Source organism: Panthera leo, chromosome B1 (assembly GCF_018350215.1).
Source record: "Panthera leo isolate Ple1 chromosome B1, P.leo_Ple1_pat1.1, whole genome shotgun sequence".
NCBI lineage: Eukaryota > Metazoa > Chordata > Mammalia > Carnivora > Felidae > Panthera > Panthera leo.
The window spans coordinates 169,663,615-169,685,924 of NC_056682.1; the positions used below are offsets into that span (position 1 = coordinate 169,663,615).

The window sequence follows — 22,310 nt, forward strand, 5'->3', positions numbered from 1 at the left end:
GCCTAAAATTTTGCTAAGTAATAATTTGTCTAAGAAATGTCTAAAATGGGAAGGTCAATTGGAAGAACAATGCAAATATTCTGGATCACAGTGAACATTAGAGAATGCTGGTCTAGTCTTAAAATGTACATTCAAAGTAAGAAAGATCCATTCATATTTCCAACTATTTTAAGAAACACTGCAGAAGCATGGAAGCTTACCACCTACAATTATTTCAAGTATGCAAGGGCAAATGGGTAAAAATGGAAGCAGTTCCATTCTGAGAGAACTGTAACCTCAGAAATTTAGTTTTTTTATACTAAATGGTTGTTTTAGAAGTTAAAAATGATTTTTCTGTCTTCTTATTTATCTGTACTGGTCTTCCAAACACTTAACTAGTTACCAAAATGAGGATAAATGCAACTAGAGAGTCCAGGAAACAGGAAAGCAACAGCAGTTGTTATTGGCACTAACAATGGAAGACAAATGAACAAGAGCCACGATACATATTTATTTGAACTTTAGGGTTTATTAAAGTTCTCTCCCATATATCATCTTAATAAACCTACAAGGTCACTAGGCCAAATATCAATAGGAAGCTCAGAGTACTTGCATAATTTATTAAGGCACATCTAGGAAGGTTAAGCACATTATAGAAATGCTCTATTAACAGCCTTTCTGTATTTCAAACAAAGAAAATTTCTAAGAGAGACATCTGAAGACTTTTGCTATCTTAATTGTCTTATACAAATAAATGGTTAGTATGGAATTAGTATTTAACAATCTCTATTGGTTTAAATTATTCAGTGATATAAAAGAAAATACCCACATATTAGACAATTACTTAAGTACTACAAATAAATCACCTGTAATTTATGAAATACTTACCTGTTATAGAAGTAAGGCCCATACACGTGGCTGCTATTATTACTCCCAAGACTGCTGCAGTATCCTCCAGTAATATAACATTTGTACTAGGATCACGACTTTCCATTACTTAATCGGTTGGGGTACAGACAAGAAAATAAATTTTCTGAAATCCTAATTTGATACTATCAGGTAACATTTTAATAAGTATCCATTCAAAATTAAGATATAAATTAAGACAAAAATGTATGAGATCCTGATTTTAAACATCCTGTTCAATGTAAACATGACTTCATGGTTTAAATGTTGACAGTAACAAATTTAAAGTCAAATTACTTTTTTTTTTACTTTCTCTAATAATATAAGTACATACAGAAATATCATAGTTCACTTAAGTTAAAATACAAAGTATTCACGTTCATATCACACTACATTTCTCTTTTTAAAAGAGACCGTATATATTGTAAGAGTCACACAGGAAGACATTGAGATATATCTTGTACACATCTATAAGGAAAAAAGAAACAGCACTAGGCAATTTTAAAAAATAAAGGAGGTGAATGAAATAGGACAACTAAGGGGCGCCTGGGTGGCTCAATCAGTTAAGCGTCCGACTTCGGCTCAGGTCACGATCTCGCGGTATGTGAGTTCGAGCCCCGCGTCGGGCTCTGTGCTGACTGCTCAGAGCCTGGAGCCTGTTTCGGATTCTGTGTCTCCCTCTCTCTCTGCCCCTCCCCCGTTCATGCTCTGTCTCTCTCTGTCTCAAAAATAAATAACCGTTAAAAAAAAATTAAAAAAAAAAAAAAAAAAAAAAAAAAAAAAAGAATAGGACAACTAAAATACATACCATATTTATAAAATGGCATTCCTTTGGCCCGAGCACTCCTACGAAGTTCATTTACAGCAACGAGAAGTGTTGCTGAAAGAAAAGCATTCATATCAGCAAGGAAAAAACTTCATGCCTCCCAGCTTTAAAGATGGCATCTCAAACTAAAGAGGCACAACACTTTTAATGCCAGGGTTGTCAATAAAGAAAAGTCCTCTATTAACTAGTCATTATCAAGACTCCGAAAATCATCACATTACAATGAATTTCTAGTATTCCCCATATTTCTAAACCGTAATAATTTTAATTTCCTGACTACAACCTAATGACCTTAATTTATTGGACAGCAACTGGTTGGCAGGCAGCATGCTAAGCACATTTACGTTTGACCCTCCCAACCTTTTGAGGCAGGTAGTGTTATCACCATTTTACAGACTGTTGAAGGGAACACTATGCATAGCAAATGACAACGTTTTGGAAGTAAGCACACTATGAATTCAGCAATGAGTCAGGCAGTTTCCCACATGATGTCAGTACTTCTCTGTCATAGAACTGCTACAGATGAAATTTGCAGAAACTTTGAAATATTTTATTGCAAACAGTGACCTTTCTGTGACTAACACTACTAAAACCCGACTTTTAAAAACTCAATATATAGTTATGTTTTTATGCTTCGCTCCAAATGTTCTGAGTATTACGATAAAATACTCAAAAACAAAAAGGTTTTCCCTTGCCCCCACCCATTATAGGAATAACCATATTATACAAAGAATTTACTTCCTCAAAGTAGATTCCTATTTCTAGTTTTTCTTTAATCAATGGAATTTAGCAATTTATAAGAGTGGACTGCTGAATATATATTACTAAATTAAGAATAAAGAGATACTGTGACAGTACATACCTCCTTCAGATACTAATGATCCTGCTAAAATACAATATGCCTAGAAAATAAGTATTAAAGCGTAAGTTAATATTTCATTAAAGAATCACAATGATTCATGCATAAAATTTATAATGTTTAAAACGGAAACATAAATTGAAATCCTAGCCAGATCAGGATCTTGATGGGGAACAGCTCAAACGAGGACAATGAGATAGATGGTGTATCTTCATAAAAGGAAAAAAAAGTTAAAAATCTGATGGCCATCTCATTTTTTAAACTTATCTTCTCTGTAGAATGTGATACCGTGACCTAAGTTAAATTCTTGATATAAAATATGAAAAAATTACTTAATTGGTATGAAAATTTTTCTGAAGTTGAAAATGAACACAAACATTTGAAATCTGGGGTGTGGATATCAGGATACAGTAAGATCCACATCCATACCCATGTAACTTCTGGATTTTGTTTGGATGCCTAGTACCAATCCTGATTCAGAAAGATAACCAGTTATAAACAGTAATCTATTTGGGGGAGGCGGGTAATACCATCTACCTCGCAGTTCTAGGATACTCTTGGATTAATGAAAGATTTCAAAAAACTTTAATCCAAGGTGTATATAAACAGATAACCTAGCAACACAAATTTAAACAATTTTAAATGTACTCCAAACCAAACACATGTAGAATTTTCAACATTTCCTTCTTGGAACCCTAGGCTTCCCTGAAACAGAAGTTTGGAAAATTCTGATTCCAGTCCAACACTCTCATAATTCTACTAAGGAAACTGAGATGTCCCAAGGCTATGTGATTTGCCTGAGTACACAAAAATGATACCAGGGTAAAAACTTAAATATGGGTTTTCCAGTTTTAATTCTAGGCTATTCCCACTGAATCCTACTGCCAACCTAAAACATAATTAAAAGAGTAGCTAAACGTCTAAGTAATTTTTTTAATCCTTCTATCTCTTTCCTGAAAGGATTTAAGATACACTTGTCACCCAAAAAAGGGAAACAGTATGTATCAGCCAGTGATTCCAAAATCTAATAAACATAAACTGGTCTATGGTATGTTAACCATTATATATTAACCAAGAGTCATAGTATGAAGGAACCTCATTTAGTTACAGTAAGACAGAAAGAAGAGCTTCTAGAAACTTTAAAACTTATACACAATCAAAAATTTAACTAATTTTCACTGACCACTTAGCCTCTATGAAGTAATACCGTACAAATCAGACAAACGAGGTTATCTATAAAGTGGCCAAACTTTTCAGAATGGAGAAAATATACCTGCTCATTTCAATTATATGCTAAGAAATCAGTCAATAAAAATGGTAGGAAAAGCCTAGTTTAATAGGCTTGTTATTGTGTCGGTACATAGGTGTAATAAGATGTTAAATGAAACTCACTGCAGTTGAGAACAAATTAGGTTATAAGTTCTCCCACATTCCAAAATGAGGTGCTGTTCCGTCTCTTCAGGCCAGGACAGAGGATGCCCTAGGCTGGTTCTGCAACTCCTAGCTCCACACCCACTAGCCCATGAAGAAAAGCTAAGGTTAAGAGCAAAAGTGAAGATTTCTTTGGAGAAAGCTGTTAACTGTTAAGATTGCTCAGAAAGCTGGACGTGCACCCTTACTGTTTAGAGTTTACAGTGAACTATGTCTAATGCACATATAAAAATAAATTTATTGGCAAGTCTACTAACTGATATTGTGTCGAGTAAATAATTATGTTTGAAAAAAAATACACCCTCACTGAGAGGGTATTAAAGATGTCTGTTTTAACACACAGAGTCCAAACACAGAATTCTAAGTACGAGTCTTTTGAAAAGAGATCAGCTGCCCAAAGAGCCTTCTTGAAAATGCAAGGCAACCTCAGCAGAAACAATCTGGAACTACACAAGATGCAGAAGCTGACAGCGGCTGGCACGTGACCAATCTGTTTATCAAGAGAGCTAGAGTCAGAGTGGCCATGCAGGGTAATCTCCAAGAAGTTTCCATGAGAGAAAAAGGCAGCTTTAAGAATCTACAAAGACCAGAGGAAACCACTGCAAAATGATGCTGCTGTCAGTAAAGTCTTACTTTTCTGTCCCCTATCCCTACCTTTGATGCTGCCAGAGCAATCTAGGGAGTAGAAGAGAAGGGTAGAAGTCCTAAGTAGGATTATACAGAAGGTGACCATGCTCCCATCCTACCATTAACCCAGTATAGGCTTCCTATCTGCACGCGTGAAAGAAAAAGATCTTTAAATAAAATTCCAACTTACGACTGTGTGGGATTGTCTATTTTAATTACTGATAGATTATTCTTGGGACTAAAAATGAATAGAGATGTTCTTGTTCTTTAACAGTAACTGGAGAAATGAATGGAACTGCCCAAGATTTTAACCAAGGAGTCAGTGCTTAATGATTGTACCTACAGAGATACTCTTGGTTCAACATCACTGAATCATATGGACTTAGAGGTCATGTCTAGTCATGTTTGAAAAAATACAACTACAGATACATAACCAAGTATTATAGTCAAAAAGGTATGTGTTAGTCCCTTTCTTTAACATCAATGTGACAAAGCATTCTACTGTACTTAATCACTATTTCATATTACTTGAAAACTGAGGGGGGAAAAAAAAAAGATTACCCATAGAAGGGATTCCATTGGCTGTGGATTAAGCAATCCCATGATTCCATGATACCAAGATAATCCTGCACCCATCATGAAAATACCAACCCCACTAATGAGTGAAGCAATATAGCGCATATTCGAAAATCCATACCTGAAAAATAAAAAAGATAATACGGTTTACAAGAAATACAAATTGTTTTAAAACATGTTTCATGAGTCAGTGAAAAAGAAAACCAAAACTCACAATATCGAGATGTCATGGCTTTATGTTTAAGTAAAATGTAAGTGCCAAATTTAAGTCAGAAAATCAATATATGAAACGAAAAAAACTGGAAGATCTTTGAAAAAATATAAAAACAGAGTTAATATGGTTAAATTCAGGTATTTTCTAATCCCTTTTCCATATAGTCTGTTTTGATCAAGTAGAGGCACTTTTACTATTATGTATCCCAAATACTGATTAAACTAATCTATTTAAAAATGCATTCAGATATTTAATTAAAAGGGTAACATTTAAATTTCCTGGTAATGCAGCCTCTAACTAAATATTACAGTCTTCTGGCACAGCCAATCACTGATTTATACTACCTATAATTTGATGCTGGACACTTGTTGCTGGTTCTGAAGTTCAGTACACAGCAACTAACTACTATTAGCAGGACTATGAGCTTCAGTTTCTGGGTGTGTTCATGATGTTTAAAAATTTTTTTTTCATTTGTTTTCTAAGAATCTTTGGTCTGTATGTGCATTTTGTATTACTGTATGTGTTAATAAAATACGGAGTATTAAAAAGTTCAAAAACATATGAGGTAAAGAACCACTCATTAACAAAAATATTTCCTGGGAAATTTACTTCCAAAGTCAAACTCTATGGCACCCTTCTGGCAGATGCAAATTTAAACAATAGGTCTCAATTAAAATTGCTTTTTAATTATTTTTGCAAATACGTAGTAATCTTGCCATAGGGAATTCTCAGTTTATAGATGTGACAATGTTCTACCAGCATGATTTAGAAAAACTTACTTTCTCTGAAATTTACCCCCCAAATTAGGGATACACATATTTATTTAAGTTAATTAAGATCTAAATTAAATGCTATTATTTTCATTTTATGTGTTTTCAAAAATCTTGTAGTTTCTTACTGAAATTTTTAACTATGTAGATCTGCACTGTCCAATATTAGTCATCAGCCACATAGAGCTATTTAAATTTAAATTAATTAAAACTAAATAAAAATTTAAATGTAGTTCTTCAGTTGCACTAGCCACATTTCAAATGCTCAACAGCCACATGTAGCTACAGCTAGGGACTATCATACCGGACAGATACAAAATATTTCTACTACTTAGAATACTCAATACTCTATTGGGCAGTAGATTGTTGAAAAATACCTTAAGAAGAAATCTTCATAACCCAAAATTTTAAAATTTTATCCTGTTTTAAAATTTTTGGTACATAAAACTGGTCAGGAAAATAATTTTTTGACATAGTAAAATATTGTAATAATGTGTAATTAGCAGATTAGAAAGCTAGTTGTTCTTTGTAATAGCTTTATTGACAGTTTTAGGATATTCAAAATATGTCATTATTTATAAGAAAACAGTAGCATCTTGCTTTTGAGTAAAAAAAGGCACTTATATAAAGCATATATGTAGACTCCTTTACAGAAATAAAATAGCTTTTTTTTTTTGCCTTTAAGATAGATCAAATTCTATTACTGAAGCTTGTTAAATGATACATGTGGAATTCAAAGTATTATGTTAGTTGTGTTAGTAAAAAGAATATCAAATAACTGATGTGACTCAAAATAATATATTCTAAAAAGAATACTCATTTTACAAATAAATTTTGAAATGTTAGCAGAAATACAATTTCAAAATCAAAATGTAAGGATTAAAATACATTAAATAGAGATTTAATAAAAGTTATTGGGGTCCCTGGGTGGCTCAGTCAGTTAAGTGTCTGACTTGATTTTAGCCCAGGTCATGATCTCACGGTTCATGAGACTGGGTCCCATGTTGGGCTTTCTACCCCTCCCCTCACACCCAAGAACATACATGTGGCTCTCTCTCTCAAAATAAATAAACTTTAAAAAAATTACCACCAAAATTTTAGATTGAGTGCCTATTAGTCTAAATGTGGAATGTTTCCTTTAACCAAATAAAATAGAACTCTAAGATCAAAATATGTGTTTTGTTATTATCAACTACAAAGAGAACAAGATCTCTATGCTGTTACAAAGCATAAAGGTAATTTAAACTTCATTTTCAAATTAGATCTTGAATTTATTTTGACACAGCAGTGAGTCATGCATTCAGTTGCTTTTATTTCAATGACTTGCTGCCCCCCAAAAAACCAAAATAAAGACAATGTCCTTACGGATGAGTAGGATCTGGTGTTTGAACAGACTTACTGATGCCCACTGCTAGCAAACCCTACGGAGAAGTAAAAAGGGTAAATAATTGTTAGCAAGATGGAGAGAATAGTGTGGAAAAACCAATCTGGAGTGTGCAATCTGACAGTGGCAAAGAAACACTTAACATGGACATACACAACAGCCTATCAATTCTGGTTCCCAGTACTTACCTTACAGAAATAAAGATGAACCCAATGGGGTTCAAAACACCATTGCTTATAAGGACGAAAAATGTGAAAGCCAACCTAAAAATCCATCAATAAGGAATGGCAAAATAAATGATGGTATTGCCAAACTGTAAATTACTTCTACAACAGTTTAAAAAATGGAGTGGAGAGACAGCTTTCTGTACTGACATACCATTAGACATACCATTAAAGTGGAAGAAAAAAAAACAAGTTTAGGAATAGCGTATTAAGTACAAAAAAACCTGTGTAATTTTTCTAGACTATATATAATGTAAAGCACGGGAAAAGGTCTAGAAGAACACACATTTAACTGTTGACACCTCGGAGATAGAAGAAGGATTAGGGTAGTCTGTCACATCTGATTTTTCACAGGAAAAGTAACTTGTATAGCCGTACAAATATAGTAAACATTTTAAACAGTACGCATTGCATATTGACACATACATTTCTTTTAAAACTTCAAAACCATGTACCAGGAGTTACGTATCAATATACACAGAGCAGTGATTTCTGGGGTGTGGAAGAAGGGAATAAAGATGGAGGACTAGTTACAACTAAGATTTAATTTCTTTAAAAAAACAAAAATGTAAAACACATATGGCAAAAATATGACATGTCTTTAATCCTGGTTATCACCTTTCTCTTTTCCTTCCTTTCTCCCCTGACCTTATCTTTTCTTGCTTTCATTTCTATTTATTTGGTTTTTTTTCTTACATCTTTTGTTAAAAAGAATTATCCACTGGAAACTCCTGATATTAGTATGTTTGCCCTCAGTAAGTCCTTTCTATTCTAATTGGATGTGAATTTAGAAATCTAAAAAAGATTACCTCATTAAAATTATTTACTTAATAACAATACAAAGCCTCTGAGTGAATACCCTATGTGGTATTATTTGCTTAATCTGGGGTTTTTCCTTTTTTTTTTTTTCAGCACAGTATCCAATATCAGATAGATAAAGCTTCAAGATAGCCAAATTCTTCATGGATGAGGTTTCCCTGTCAGTTACAAGATACCTAATAGAAACATTCTCTCTAGTAAAATATATAGAGATTACACCACCTTGAAAATGGCTAAAACAAATATATACTGAACTTTTAAGTTTTAATACTGGAAATCCTACCCTAAATACACAGAATATTACCAATTTTTTTTCTACTGGATTCCAAAGAAAAAGAGGGTTAAAACTACCTAACACATAGAAGATGACTTTTCAGTGAACCAAACCAAGAAAATGAGAGTAAATTAAGATAGAACATATACTTCTTTAAAACCTATACATTAAAATTAAAATATGAATTCATGTTGTGTGTGTGTGTGTGTGTGTATACACACACATGATTTATAATGTTTACAAAACAGCCATTGGGTATTCAATTATTTTTAAAATCCTTACTATTCAGGTTGGCCATGCAATGAAATGTGGAATATCAAGTTTTTTATAAATTGAATATAGATTATTACTTACCATTATTTATTAGTTTTTTCTACAAAAATAAGATATCATAGATCATCCCTAATCCTGTCCATCCCCACTCCCAGAAGCAGGGAAGTATGAGTTAGGTTTGATATGTGTCCTTTCAGACCTTTTTCTGCACAATTGTATGCGTGTATAACACACAAATAAATATACACAAATATATCAGTTTTGTAAATATGACCTACATCTGTTTGGTTTGCAACATAATGAAGTATTAACAGCTAGTGGCTAAGAAGCAATGCTTCCCCTTCCATGATCATCCTTCCCTTTTTGGTTTTCCTTCAGCATCATACTATCATTCAAGTGCTTAAATGTCATCTTGGAATATCTTTCTAGTTGTTTGAAGTGTATGACCTCCTTACAAAAGACAGAGCAAGGACTGTCTTCTTCTAAACACTACATTGTAAACTAGGTGCTCAATAAATTCATACAAATTAATATTAATGATGCATTATATATTATTTAGGAGAAAAGTTTTAAAAAATGAACTGTCAGAGAAATTGTAAACCTAGATACCACCAGAGGTACAGATCTAATTTAAAAGTTAAGGTGTTTTAGTCTCTCAAGGGGTAAAGAAAAAAATATTATAGTTATAAAAATACTATAAAAATTTACTCTTTAATAACTGGAATTTTTATCTTTTGACCACCTTCATCCATTTTTGCCCACTGCCGCCCCCCCCACCCCCCGCCACTCCCCTTACTCCATCTTGGCAACCACCAATTTTTTGGTATCTAGGAGTTTGGGATATTTTTGTTTTACTCCATGTATAAGTGAGATTACACAGTATCTACCTCCAACTTTATTTCCCTTAGCATAATGACCTCAAGGTCCATCCATGTTGTCATAAATGGCAGGATTTTTCTTTTTTTTTTTTTTTATGGCTGAATATTTGTGTGCATGCATGTGTGGGTGCATGCACAACACATTCACACACACCCACACATTTTCTTTATCTTTTCATCTAGTGACGGTGTGGACCCAGGTTGTTTCCATGTCTTGGTTATCGTAAATAATGCTGCACTGAACACCAGGGTGCAGATATCTTTTCCATAGTATTTTGTTTCCTTGAGATAAGAATTCCAGAAGTGTGAGGTGATAGCTCACTGTGATCTTGACAGCATTTCCTTGATTAGTCACGTTGAGTACTTGAGTACCTTTCATGTACTTGTTGGCCATTTGTATGTCTTCTTTGGAAAAATATCTATTCAGATTCTTCCCCATTTTTTGATTGGATAGGTTTTTTTTTTTTCCATTGAGTTGTAGGAGTTCCTTAGAATTTTTAAAAATATTATTATGTCTATGGGGCGCCTGGGTGGCTCAGTCGGTTGAGCGCCGACTTCGGCTCAGGTCACGATCTCGCGGTCCGTGAGTTCGAGCCCCGCATCGGGTCCCTGTGCTGACAGCTCAGAGCCCGGAGCCTGTTTCAATTCTGTGTCTCCCTCTCTCTGACCCTCCCCCATTCATGCTCTGTCTCTCTCTGTCTTAAAAATAAATAAACGTTAAAAAAAAAAATTTAAAAAAAATATTATTATGTCTAAAAAGCTTTCAAAAGAGATACATTGAGTTGTATCAGTTCTTTATATATTTTGGATACTAATCCTTTATCAAATATGTCATTTGCAAATATCTTCTCCCATTTAGCTGGTTGCCTTTTAGTTGACTGTTTCCTTCACTGTGCAGAAGCTATTTATTTTGATATAGTCCCAGTACTTAATTTTTGCTTTTATTTCCCTTGCCTTAGGAGATATACCTAGAAAAATGTTGGTACGGTTGATGTCAAAGAAATTATTGCCTATACTCTCTTCTTGATTTTTATGATTTCAGGTCTCACATTTAGGTCTTTAATGCATTTTGAGTTTATTTTTCCATACAGTGTAAAAAAGTACTCCAGTTTCATTCTTTTACATGTAGCTGTCCAGTTTTCCCAGCACCATTTATTGAAGAAACTATCTTTTTCTCTTTGGACATTCTTTCCTACTTTGTCAAAGACTGACTGACTATATATAATTGTGGGTTTATTGCCAGGTTTTCTATTCTATTCCATTGATCAATGCATCTAGTTTTCTGCCAGTTCCATACTGTTTTGATTACTACAGGTTTGTAACACAACTTGAAGTCCAGAATTGCGATACTTCCAGCTTTGCTTTTCTTTTTTAAGACTGCTTTGGCTATTTTTGCAGGGGTCTTTTGTGGGTCCATAAAAATTTTAGGTTTGTTCTAATTCTGTGAAAAATATTGTTGGCACTTTGATAGGGACTGTGTTAAATCTGTAGATTGCTTTGGGTAATATAGACATTTTAACAATATTTGTTCTTCCAATCCATGAGCATGGAATGTCTTTCCATTTCTCTGTGCTATTTTCAATTTCCTTCATCAACATTTTATAGTTTTCAGAATACAGGTCTTTTACGCCTTTGGTTGTTTATTCCTAGGTACTTTATTATTTTTAGTACAACTGTAAATGGGATTATTAATTTCTCTTTCTGTTGCTTATTAGTATATAACAGTGTAACAGATTCCTGTACACTGATTTTGTGTCCTGAGACTTTACTGAATTCACTTATCAGCTTTACTAGTTTTTTTGGTGTAATCTTCAGGGTTCTTTATAGTATCATGTCATCTGCAAAGAGTGGAACTTTTACTTCTTCCTTATTGTTGTCTGACTGCTCTGGATACAACTTCCAATACTATGTTGAATAAAAGTAGTAAGAGTGGACATGCTTATCTTGTTCCTGACCTTAGGGTCAAAGTTTTCAGTTTTTCCCCATTGAGTGTGATGTCCACTGTGGGTTTTTCATATAACACCTTTATTATGTTGAAGTATGTTTCCTCTAAACCTACTTTGTTGAGGATTTTTATTATGAATGGATGTTGTACTTTGTCAAATGCTTTTTCTGCATCTATTAAAATGATCATATGTTTTTATCCTTTCTCTTATTGATAGACCACATTGATTGATTTCGGAATATTGAACCACCCTGGCAACCCAGGAATAAACCCTACTTAATTGTGGTGAATGATTTTTTTAATGTATTGTTGGACTCAGTATGCTAGTATTCTGTCAACGATTTTTGCATCTATGTTCATCAGAGATTTGGCCCAGAGTTCTCTTTTTTGGTGGTGTCCTTACCTGGTTTTGGTATCAGGGTAATGCTGGCCTCATCAATTGGATTTGGAACTTTTCCCTCCTTTTCCATTTTTTGGAGAAATATTTAAGAAGAATAAATGTTTGGTAGAATTCACCTGTGAAGCCATCTGGTCCTGCACTTTTGTTTGCTGGAAGTTTGTTTCTTTGTTTTACTGACTCAATTTCCTTGCTAGGAATAAGTCTGTTCAAATTTTCTATTTATTCCTGCTTGTTTTAGTAGGTTAATTTATACATGTCTTCTAGGTTGTCCATTTTGTTGGCATATAGTTTTTGAAAATATTCTTATAATTTTTTGTATTTCTGTGGTGTTGTTTATCCTCTCTCATTTGTATTGAGTCCTCTTTTTTTCTTGATAAGTCTAAACTAGAGGTTTATCAATTTTGATTTTTTCAAGTAATTAAATCCTGGTTTCATTGATCTGTTTTTTTCAGTTTCTATATCATTTATTTCTACTCTAATCTTTAATACTTCCTTCCTTCTCTGTTGATTTGGGGTTTTGTTTTGTTTTTTTTCTAGCTCTTTCGGTATAAGTTAGGCTGTTCATCTGAGGTTTTTCTTGCTTTTTAAGGTAGGCTTGTATTACTACAAACTTCCTTTCACAACAGCTTTTGCGGCATCCCAAAGATTTTGTTTTCTATTTTTTTTAAATGTTTATTTATTTTTGAGACAGACAAGTACAAGCAGGGAGGGGCAGAGAGATGGGGAGACACAGAATCTGAAGCAGGTTCCAGACTCTGAGCTGTCAGCACAGAGCCCAACACGGGGCTCAAACTCATGAACTACGAAATCATGACCTGAGCTGAAGTCGGACATTTAACCGACTGAGCCACCCAGGCGCCCCTGTTGTGTTTTCATTTTCATTTGTTTCCATGTAATTTTTAATTTCATCTTTGATTTCTTGGTTGACTCATTCATTGTCTAGTAGCCTGTTATTTAACCTCCATGTATAAGTGAACGTGTTTGCAGATTTTTTCTTGTGGTTGATTTCTAATTTCATAGCATCGTGGTCAAAAAAGATACATATGACTTTCATCTTTCTGACTTCGTTGAAACTTGTCCTGTGGCCTAATATGTGATCTATTCTAGAGAATGTTCCATGTGTACATGAAAAGAATATGTATTCTGCTGTTTGAGGATGGAATGTTCTGAATATAGCTGTTAAATCCACCCAGCCCAGTGTGTCATTCAAAGCCATGATTTCCTTATTGATTTTCTGTTTGGATGATCTGTCCATTGATGTGAGTGGGGTGTTAAAGCCCCTTACTATTAATATATTAATACCAATTAATTCTTTCAAGTTTGTTATTAACCTTTTTAGGTGTTTGAGTCCTCTCATATGGATGCATAAATATTTATAATTGTTGTATCTTCTTGTTGGATTGTCCCCTTTATTATTATACAGTGTCCTTATCTCTTGTTACATACACTCTTTAAAAAAAAATTTTTTTTTTAATGTTTATTTATTTTTGAGAGAGAGAGAGAGAGAGAGATTGAGAGAGAGGGAGAACATTAGCAGGGGAAGGCAGAGAGAGGGAGAGAAAGAATCCAAAGCAGGCTCCAGGCTCTGAGCTGTCAGCACAGAGCCCAACGCGGGGCTCAAACCTACAAACTGCGAGATCATGTCCTGAGCTGAAATCGGATGCTTAACGACTGAGCCATCTAGGTGCTCTTCTTGTTATACTGTTTAAGTCTATTTTGTCCAATAGAAGTATTGCTATGCTGGATTTCTTTTGACATTCATATGCATGACACATCTTTCTTCACCCCCTCACTTTCAATCTGCAAGTGTCTTTCAGTCTGAAATGATTTTCTTGTAGGCAGCAGATAGACTGGTCTTGATTTTTAATCCCCTTGTCACCCTCTGTCTTTTGATTGGAGTGTTTAGTCCATTTATATTCAAAGTAATTATTGATAGATATGCATTTATTTGTCATTTTGTTACTGGTTTTGTACTTGTTTCTATAATTTTTCTCTGGTCCTCTCCTCTCTTGCTGTCTTTCACAGTTTGCAGCAGTTAGACTGGGTCTGAGTCAAATTTCTGATTCTTGGTTGTCTGATAATTTTATTAGATGGAACATTATGAATGTTAGATTAAGTGTCTGGATTTTGTTGTCTTCTTACAGAGTGTGGGGCTTTGTTGTAGCATGTCATTAAGTTACCTGCAAATCAGCTTGAGCCTTCAGAACTTTTTTAGGGAGGTTCTAAAATAGCTTTTATACCAAAGATCACTTAGCCTTACTAGTAAGATATGACCCTTCTATTTGCCTGGGTAATCAATGAGGACTGTATTCAGATGGTCAGAACTTGAATGTATCTGATCGCTGTGTAAGCTCTACTCTAGGAATTAGCCTAATGTTCCCTGGTGTTTCTTTGCCCAGACTCATGTAAAGATTTACCCTACACCCTTTGCTTAAAATTCAGCAAAGACACAACTGAAAGAAAGAAAGAAAGAAAGAAAGAAAGAAAGAAAGAAAGAAAGAGGAAAGAAAGAAGGAAAGAAAGAAGGAAGGAAGGAAGGAAAGCAAGCAAGCAAGCAAGCAAGCAAGCCCGTATGTAGACTTCTGCTACTTTTTATCTGCAGTTCCCTCCTCTGTGGAACTCTGCCTTGTAATTTCTAGCTACCTCAGCCTCAGTGAACTCTAGTTTCTGCCTTCTCAACCCAATGAGACTATTATCTCCCACCTTCCTCCCACTATTCCAAATGTGTCTTCAAGCAAAAAAATGAGAGAGATCATACAGCTCAACTCATTTGCTTCCCTTCTCTCAGGGATCATCCTATTGCAGTCCTTTGTCCAAAGTTTGAAAACACTGTTTCATAAATTTGGTCCAGAGTTTTAGTTGTTTACAGCAAAAGACTAAGTCCAGTCCCCATTAGTCCCTCATGACTGGAACCTGAAGTTCCTTATGAAATGTTTTACAACTGGAATTTTTTACTCAAATTATACTAGCTATTATTCCAGGTCTGTCCACAGATAATCTACCAGTCTTTTAAACCCCTGAATATACTGCAGACTAGGGACACTTCAGGGGCGGCCGGGTGGCTCAGCTGGTTAAGCATCCGAGTTTGGCTCAGGTCATCATCTCACACAGTTCATGGGTTTGAGCCCCGCGTCGGGCTCTGTGCTGACAGCTTGGAGCCTGGAGCCTGCTTCAGATTGTGTCTCCCTCTCTCTCTGCCCCTCCCCTGTTTGTACTGTCTCTCTCTCAAAAAAATAAATAACAATTTAAAAATAAAAAAAAATATTTTTTGAATCCTAGATAAAAAAAAAATGATCTTCAATTTTTTAAATAACAACTAATACTGAAACTAATACTCTGTACATACCCTCTTGCCCTATGTACCAATATTTTTATATTTCAGTATTTTTATGTTCAGATAGGCGTTCAACATTAGATACTGTGTTATGTATCTCTCCCCATTCTCTCCCCCAACTCCATACCACAACTGAGTGGAAAAATATTTTAAAGATAGTAGCTATTAAGTGTCTCATGAGTCTGAAATTTAATTCAAGGGAAAGATTGCTAGTACTAATAGTAAATGTCTTCTTTCCTTGCTTTTACAAAGGGTGTTAATTCACTTGACAGTGATGAATTCTCAGGTTCAATTTTTAACTCAGATCGCTCTCCCTGCTCTCTACCATTTTATTATTACTTTTAACTTTGTCTAAAATATTGTTATTATACCTGTGTCTCTTACCATAAATTCTCCCAAATCTGTTCCTACAAAACAGGAGTATAAACAAATAAATGCTAACAAGGTATTCTCTTAATACACCACATTCTTTAAAATGTGAAAAGCAACATAAGTAGAAATGTTTACGATGTTCTTAAAAAAGACTTAGGTTTGTAGTAGTCAAAATCCTGAAAGTCGAAGGGGATTTAAAAAGGTATTCTAATTTTATAAAAATCTTTCTTCATTTACAAATTCAAAGAAAGGAATTTAAAATACCAGTCTAATGTAAAATGGTTTTAATTCATCAATCACATGTGAATCTTTTATATCTTTATTCAAAAAACTTAAATTGGCTCTTATCATCATAAGAACTCATATTCAGAGACCAAATTTCTACCTAATGGTAAGAAGCTCTTGTACAAAATCCTCTGCTCAAACACTTAGTGACCGATAATCTTATACGTCATATTCCATTGTTATAAGTTCTTAAAGCAGAACAACCTGCTTTAAAATACCGTGACCATTTTTCTATGTATTTCATCATTCAAAAGTAAAAAAATTTTCATTTTATTCCTCATGCCAACTATAGGAATCATTCTATTTTTAAATAAGTCAGCTTTTAGACAAAAGGCTTAAAAATTACTTTAAAACTAGTAAGGAAAAAGCTTTTACCCCTCACCTGATTACAAGTATCAGATAAAGAATGTATAGCTTCAGAGAACATACTTGCGGAACCCGTATAAATCCAGGCAAGAAATTTAAAGAAGCAATTTAATCCATTGCTAGAAGAGAAAGACAAAACAATTTAGCATAGGTTTTGATACAAATTTCCACCAAAAATTTATGTAATTGACTATACATACCTCTATACTAGATTCTGTTCAAAGTAAATTAAAAAGAATCTCTAGTCTTCAAAGAACTTCTTATATTTTAGGTAACAAGAGTGCAAATTTGAAAAACACAGGTTACGGTATCATTACTCAAATGAAGAAACATGATACGTGTAAAACAAATTACTTAAGTGTATTTTGAGAACTGATGAGAGTGTTTTATATTTTGACAAAATAAAGTTACAAAGGAAATTAAGTGTCTTCGGCGGGTTAAAGAAGATATGCACTTGATATTGTCTGGCAGACCAGTGTCAAAACCAAGACTTTGATGAAAGTCTGTTTTATCAAGCAGGCAGATGCCAGAGACGAAGACGAATCTAAACCAAGCAGTCTCAAGGTCATACCAGAAGATAACAGATGCTAAAAATAATCATGGTTAGCTCTGAGGAAGCTGGCTGGTCAGATGCCAACAATAATGACTGGGATGGCTTATCTCGGGCACTATACTAGTCACTATGTTTCATTATAACGCTATTATTATATAAATATTAACATCTTCATTCTATAAATAACAAACTATAGGTCCCCTTCCAGCTACCCTTTCCCCTCTTCCACTTCAGATAATTTCTTAAAAGAGTTATATGTGCTATTGCTGTCTCAGTTTTCTATACTTTGCATTAAATCTTCAAGCCATTTAAAGATGGCTTATGTCTCGGATACCTCATTAGATTATTCTTATCAACACCACAACTGTTTCTTATTATTAAATCTCTGAAAACATTTTAGTATTTTCCTTAATCTCACAGAAGCGTATGGCACTACTTTCTTAAAATGCTGTCTTCCCTTGGCTTCCATGGTATGCTGGTTTCTTCCTAGTTCCTGGTTTGCTTTCCTTTCTCTTCCTCGGTCTCCTCTGCAGGCTCTTTTCCTCCACCCATTTCACAGATGTTAGCATTCTTCAAGGTTTCCTCCTAAGAGGTTTTTCTTCCACATTCTCCAAGTGATCTTAACTACTCCTATGTCATTAATTATTATTTCTATATTACTAACTCTCTAAATCCCTAATCCAGCTCTCCTCTGTGACCTTCAGGCCAATATATATTAACAATAATTATTAAATACCTATTAGGTACCAGGTATTATGCTAAGCAGTTTATATACATTACATACATTCTTCCGAGGAAGAAAGACTTCATTGCTAACCCTGCTTTACTAATGAAAAGAATTAATGCTACTGCACTTAGTGCATCACCATCTCTTCTCTATATGATTGTAAATGACTTCCTCCAGTCCAGCTCCTCTCCAATCCTTAAAGATGAGAATTATGTATTGTATCTTTGAATTTCAAGACCCTACCACAATTCCTGAGATGCCATATATATATATATATATGTATATATATATATATATATATATATATATGTGTGTGTGTGTGTGTGTGTATATGTATATATATTAGAAATAAAATAACAAATGAAGTATGGAATTAAACTTTTTAAACATCCTAAGATAGATTAATCAGCAAAAGAAAAAAAAATAACAATAGGAATCAATTAGACAGAAAGAAAAAGAAGAGGCACAAATATCAATTATGTTCTTCTGAGGTAAGTGAAAAAACAAGAGTGCAGATATTCTTCTGTAGTTACAACCCATGCTGGTTTAGTTATTCAAAAAATGATCTTGGCCAATTCACCATTTTTTCTTCCAGAGACACAGAGAGTGAGCGAGCGAGCACGAGAAGGGGAGAGGGGCAGGAGAAAGAGAATCTCAAGCAGGCTCCAAGCTCAGTACAGAGCTGACTCAGGGTTGATCTCACAACCCTGAGATCATGACCTGAGCTGAAATCAAAAGTCCCATGTTCAACTAACTGAGCCACCCCAGGTGCACATAATTCACCTTAAAAAAAAAAAAAAAATTCTATCAACCCCAATGAAAATAAGAGAATTTTCAATGTTTTTATTTATTTTTGAGAGACAGAGAAAACACATGCAGAAGCAGAAAAGGGGCAGAGAGAGAGGGAGACAAAGGATCCAAAGTGGGCTCTGCTCTGACATTAGACAGCCCGATGCAGAGCTCAAACTCATAAACCGTGAGATCATGACCCGAGCTAAAGTTGGAGGATTAACCGACTGAGCCACCCAGGAGCCCCCAAAATAAGAGGATTTTCAGAGAGCAACTGTTCTTAGATCTTAATCACACCAAAAATAGACACAGTACAAGCACAGGTATCTATGTGGACTCTTCCTTCATCACGTTACTGACAATAATTAACAAAGACTCATTCAACTTCCTTCTAGAACAATCTAAACTTTTGGGATGCTTGGGTGGCTCAGTCGGTTAAGCATCGGACTCTTGGTTTTGGCTCAGGTCGTGATCTCACGGTTTGTGAATTCGAGCCCCACATCGGGCTCTGAGCTGATAGCACGGAGCCTGCTTGGGATTCTGTCTCCCTCTCTCTCGGCCCCTCTCCAGCTCTCTCTCTGTCTCTCTCAAAATAAATAAACTTAAAAAACAAAAGTATTAAAATGATATAAACTTCTAACTACCTAGATATTAAGTAATAAATGTTTATATTCATGGATATACACGTTAAAAATAACATGTTTCTATTTCAAATGGCTTATTTTTCAGTACTTACATGCAAATGGCAACCATCACCACTTTTCCTGGCCCTTTAAAAAAAACTGATGTCGTTCTGGACCGTGGCTATAAAAAAGAACCAAACAAATAAATCTCTAAAATTTCCCAGGGAAGCAGTTTAATGCTTATAAGTGACTCTGACACACCAGAAAAACATCTGTTCTTTCAAAACCTCTAAACAACTAGATTGATTGATTGATTGATTGATCTCCAGAATTTCCTCTTCGAAAAGTGAGAAGATGGAAATTGAGAATGCCTATGGTCTTTTTCCAAAACCATAAATGTTTATTTTGCTTCCTTGTAAGTAATTTCCTATCGCCAGAAAAGATCTGAGTTGGTTACACAGAAACTAGGGATAAAGTGATAAAAATGTACTGAACTAAAACTGATACACTCTAAAATTTTCCCATTTCCCAATTTCCCATTTTCCATTTTCCCATTTCTTAACTTTTAAACAAGGAACAGCCAAAGCCAAGTTTCCTTCTCTAATTTAACTCCTTACTGCTCTCTAAACACCAAAGACCTCGAGTGATAATAAGTTTAATTCCTAAACAGACCAAAACAAAAGAAATAAACCAAGTAAAGAAAAATATTTTTCTTGAGTTAAATGTAGTTTTACTCTTCCTTCAATGTATACTTTCTGTGTTTTTTCTCTTGCTCTTTCCTCTCCCTGGAATGTTATCATCATCTTCCAACACAATCTGTCCAGGTTTTACTCATCCTCTTCCATGTTACGCCAGGTGGCACTTTTCTACGTAAAGCCTTCCTTGGTCAGTCACAGAGAATAAATATTCATTCTGCTGCACATTTATTATTAAAATTCAATTCAATTTAATTTCTATTAAAGTACTGCATATATTCCGCCTTATGGCATTTATTCAAGAAATTTTTATCGTGCAACTACTACATGCCTGGCACAATTCTGATGCTGGGACCTGACAGTAAACAAAACAAAAGTCCCTGCTTTCACTGATCTCCCAGTCTAGTCCAGAAAGATAGAGAATAAATCCATAAACAAATATATACCAGAAAATAATGAATAAAATAAGGAAGATAAAACAGAATGGAGAGGAACACGTATGGGAGGGGGAGGGTATATGTGGGAAGATTTATTTTAACTAGAGTAGGAAAGAGGTTCAAGGATGATAAGGAAGCAACCATGAAAAAATCTGGAAGAACAGTTTCAGACAGAGTATACAGCATATTTAAAGGCTGGAAGAGAAGCACAAAATAAGGTTGGTGTGGCTAAGAACATAGAGAGCAAGGAAAATGGTAGGGGTTGAGGACAGAGAAGGAAGCAGGGGCCATATCCCATCGGATTTTGGAGAATATGGTAAGGAGTATAAATTTTATTCTAATGGCAAAAAGAAGGCACTGTATGATTTTATACAGATACTTGACATAGTCTCATTTATGTTTTACAAAGATAGAGTTTATAATGTAGAGACTAAATTATGGAGACAAAAGCATAGTGGAGAGAACAATTAGGAGGATACTCCAGGTAAAAGATAGTGATAGTTTAGACTAAGGTTTCAATAAGAGACATGGGGAGAAGCAGTTATACTAGGTGTCTATTTTGAAGAAAATGCCAGTCAGATCTGCTGATGGGATTTAAGTATAAAAGGGTCTATAATAAATGTCTAACATTTGGAGATTGAGTAAAAAAGCAGTTTTGTTGCAGAAGAGATAAAGAGGAGGTATTCATGAAATTAGAAGGAAAACCAGGTGAAAGACTGTCTTGGGCTCCTAGAAAACAAGGTGTTCCAAGGAAACAGAATACTGCTGGTGGTGGTAGGCACTTGAATACTTCTCCTCTGATTTCCATGAGGACAGATACTCACACCCCCGCTGATACTGTGGCCTCTTGCATTTAGCCAGTCCGTCCCCGCTCCCCAGTGGCCCTCTGGAGGTTGACTAAGTTTAGCGAGGTAAGTTTGGGAGAGAATGCTGGGCATGCCTCTTAACTCCCTCCTTTATTTTGGGATGTGGTACACATTCTCTTCTGTTCTTTCATGGCTACGTATCTGGGTAAGATGGGTAGAACTGTCTACAATTTACTGGGTAAGTCTAAATAAGAAGAGTCTCTAAGATCTCATACACTGGCTCAGAACTCTGAGAAACAGCTGAGGAAAACAAATGAGTAAAATTTTAGGTTGTTACTGGGATCATGCCACGTGAGAGTCAGTTCTTGGTAAGTCACCACAGCTTATGGCAGTTTTGTCCCCTAGCAGCAGACTACAATGGTTTTGCAATTAGAAACAGCCCTCACTGAAGGTGCAGGTCCTATAAGACAGGGTGCTGCAGCTTAAATGTGACTTCTATAGAGGCATCTTGGCTTGGTATTGCCATTTCAGGCATGAGGGGAGAAAAATGCCTTTTTTAACTTGTTCATACTCTTACAGTGTTTTGCAGTCAGGTCTGCAGACCAGGATTTTACACAGCACCTCCTAAGTTTCCTATGGACCACAGAACACAAGAGGGAGCTTCTAGATTTAAAGTGTTAGGGTCAGGTCTTGACAATGTGCAATTAGATGCCCCAAATTTTGTTTTGAACTGCCTGCAGGACTAAGATAAGGAACTAGGCAGGGAGAAACCCTATTCACATGACTTCAAATTGAACTTAGATATGCAAACTATAAATTCTGACCATGGCTCTAGATTTCCGAGTTCTATCACTTACTGATAAATAGAAACCACAGTATGTCTGTCTTATTACAATGAGAATGTGCCGCACGCATCCTTTGGCTGAAGAGAGAGAGAA

General features: G+C 34.9%; 1 protein-coding gene and 1 long non-coding RNA gene across 2 annotated transcripts in view; one reads left to right on the forward strand and one right to left on the reverse strand.

Annotated features, from left to right (window-relative positions):
* SLC30A9 (solute carrier family 30 member 9) overlaps window positions 1-22,310 on the reverse strand; it is an 84,845-nt gene that overhangs the window by 14,798 nt on the left and 47,737 nt on the right. The window contains exons 8-14 of the mRNA XM_042936494.1: window positions 19,548-19,615; window positions 16,759-16,861; window positions 7,554-7,609; window positions 5,190-5,325; window positions 2,574-2,613; window positions 1,694-1,765; window positions 868-975 (exon numbers count right to left, since the gene is read on the reverse strand). Coding sequence (XP_042792428.1) covers window positions 868-975; window positions 1,694-1,765; window positions 2,574-2,613; window positions 5,190-5,325; window positions 7,554-7,609; window positions 16,759-16,861; window positions 19,548-19,615 — 583 coding nt within the window. The remainder of the gene's footprint in view (window positions 1-867; window positions 976-1,693; window positions 1,766-2,573; window positions 2,614-5,189; window positions 5,326-7,553; window positions 7,610-16,758; window positions 16,862-19,547; window positions 19,616-22,310) is intronic.
* On the forward strand, window positions 4,355-14,840 carry LOC122218283. Its single transcript, XR_006201968.1, has 3 exons — window positions 4,355-4,618; window positions 4,903-5,082; window positions 14,785-14,840. It is a non-coding gene; the product is annotated as an uncharacterized LOC122218283 (long non-coding RNA).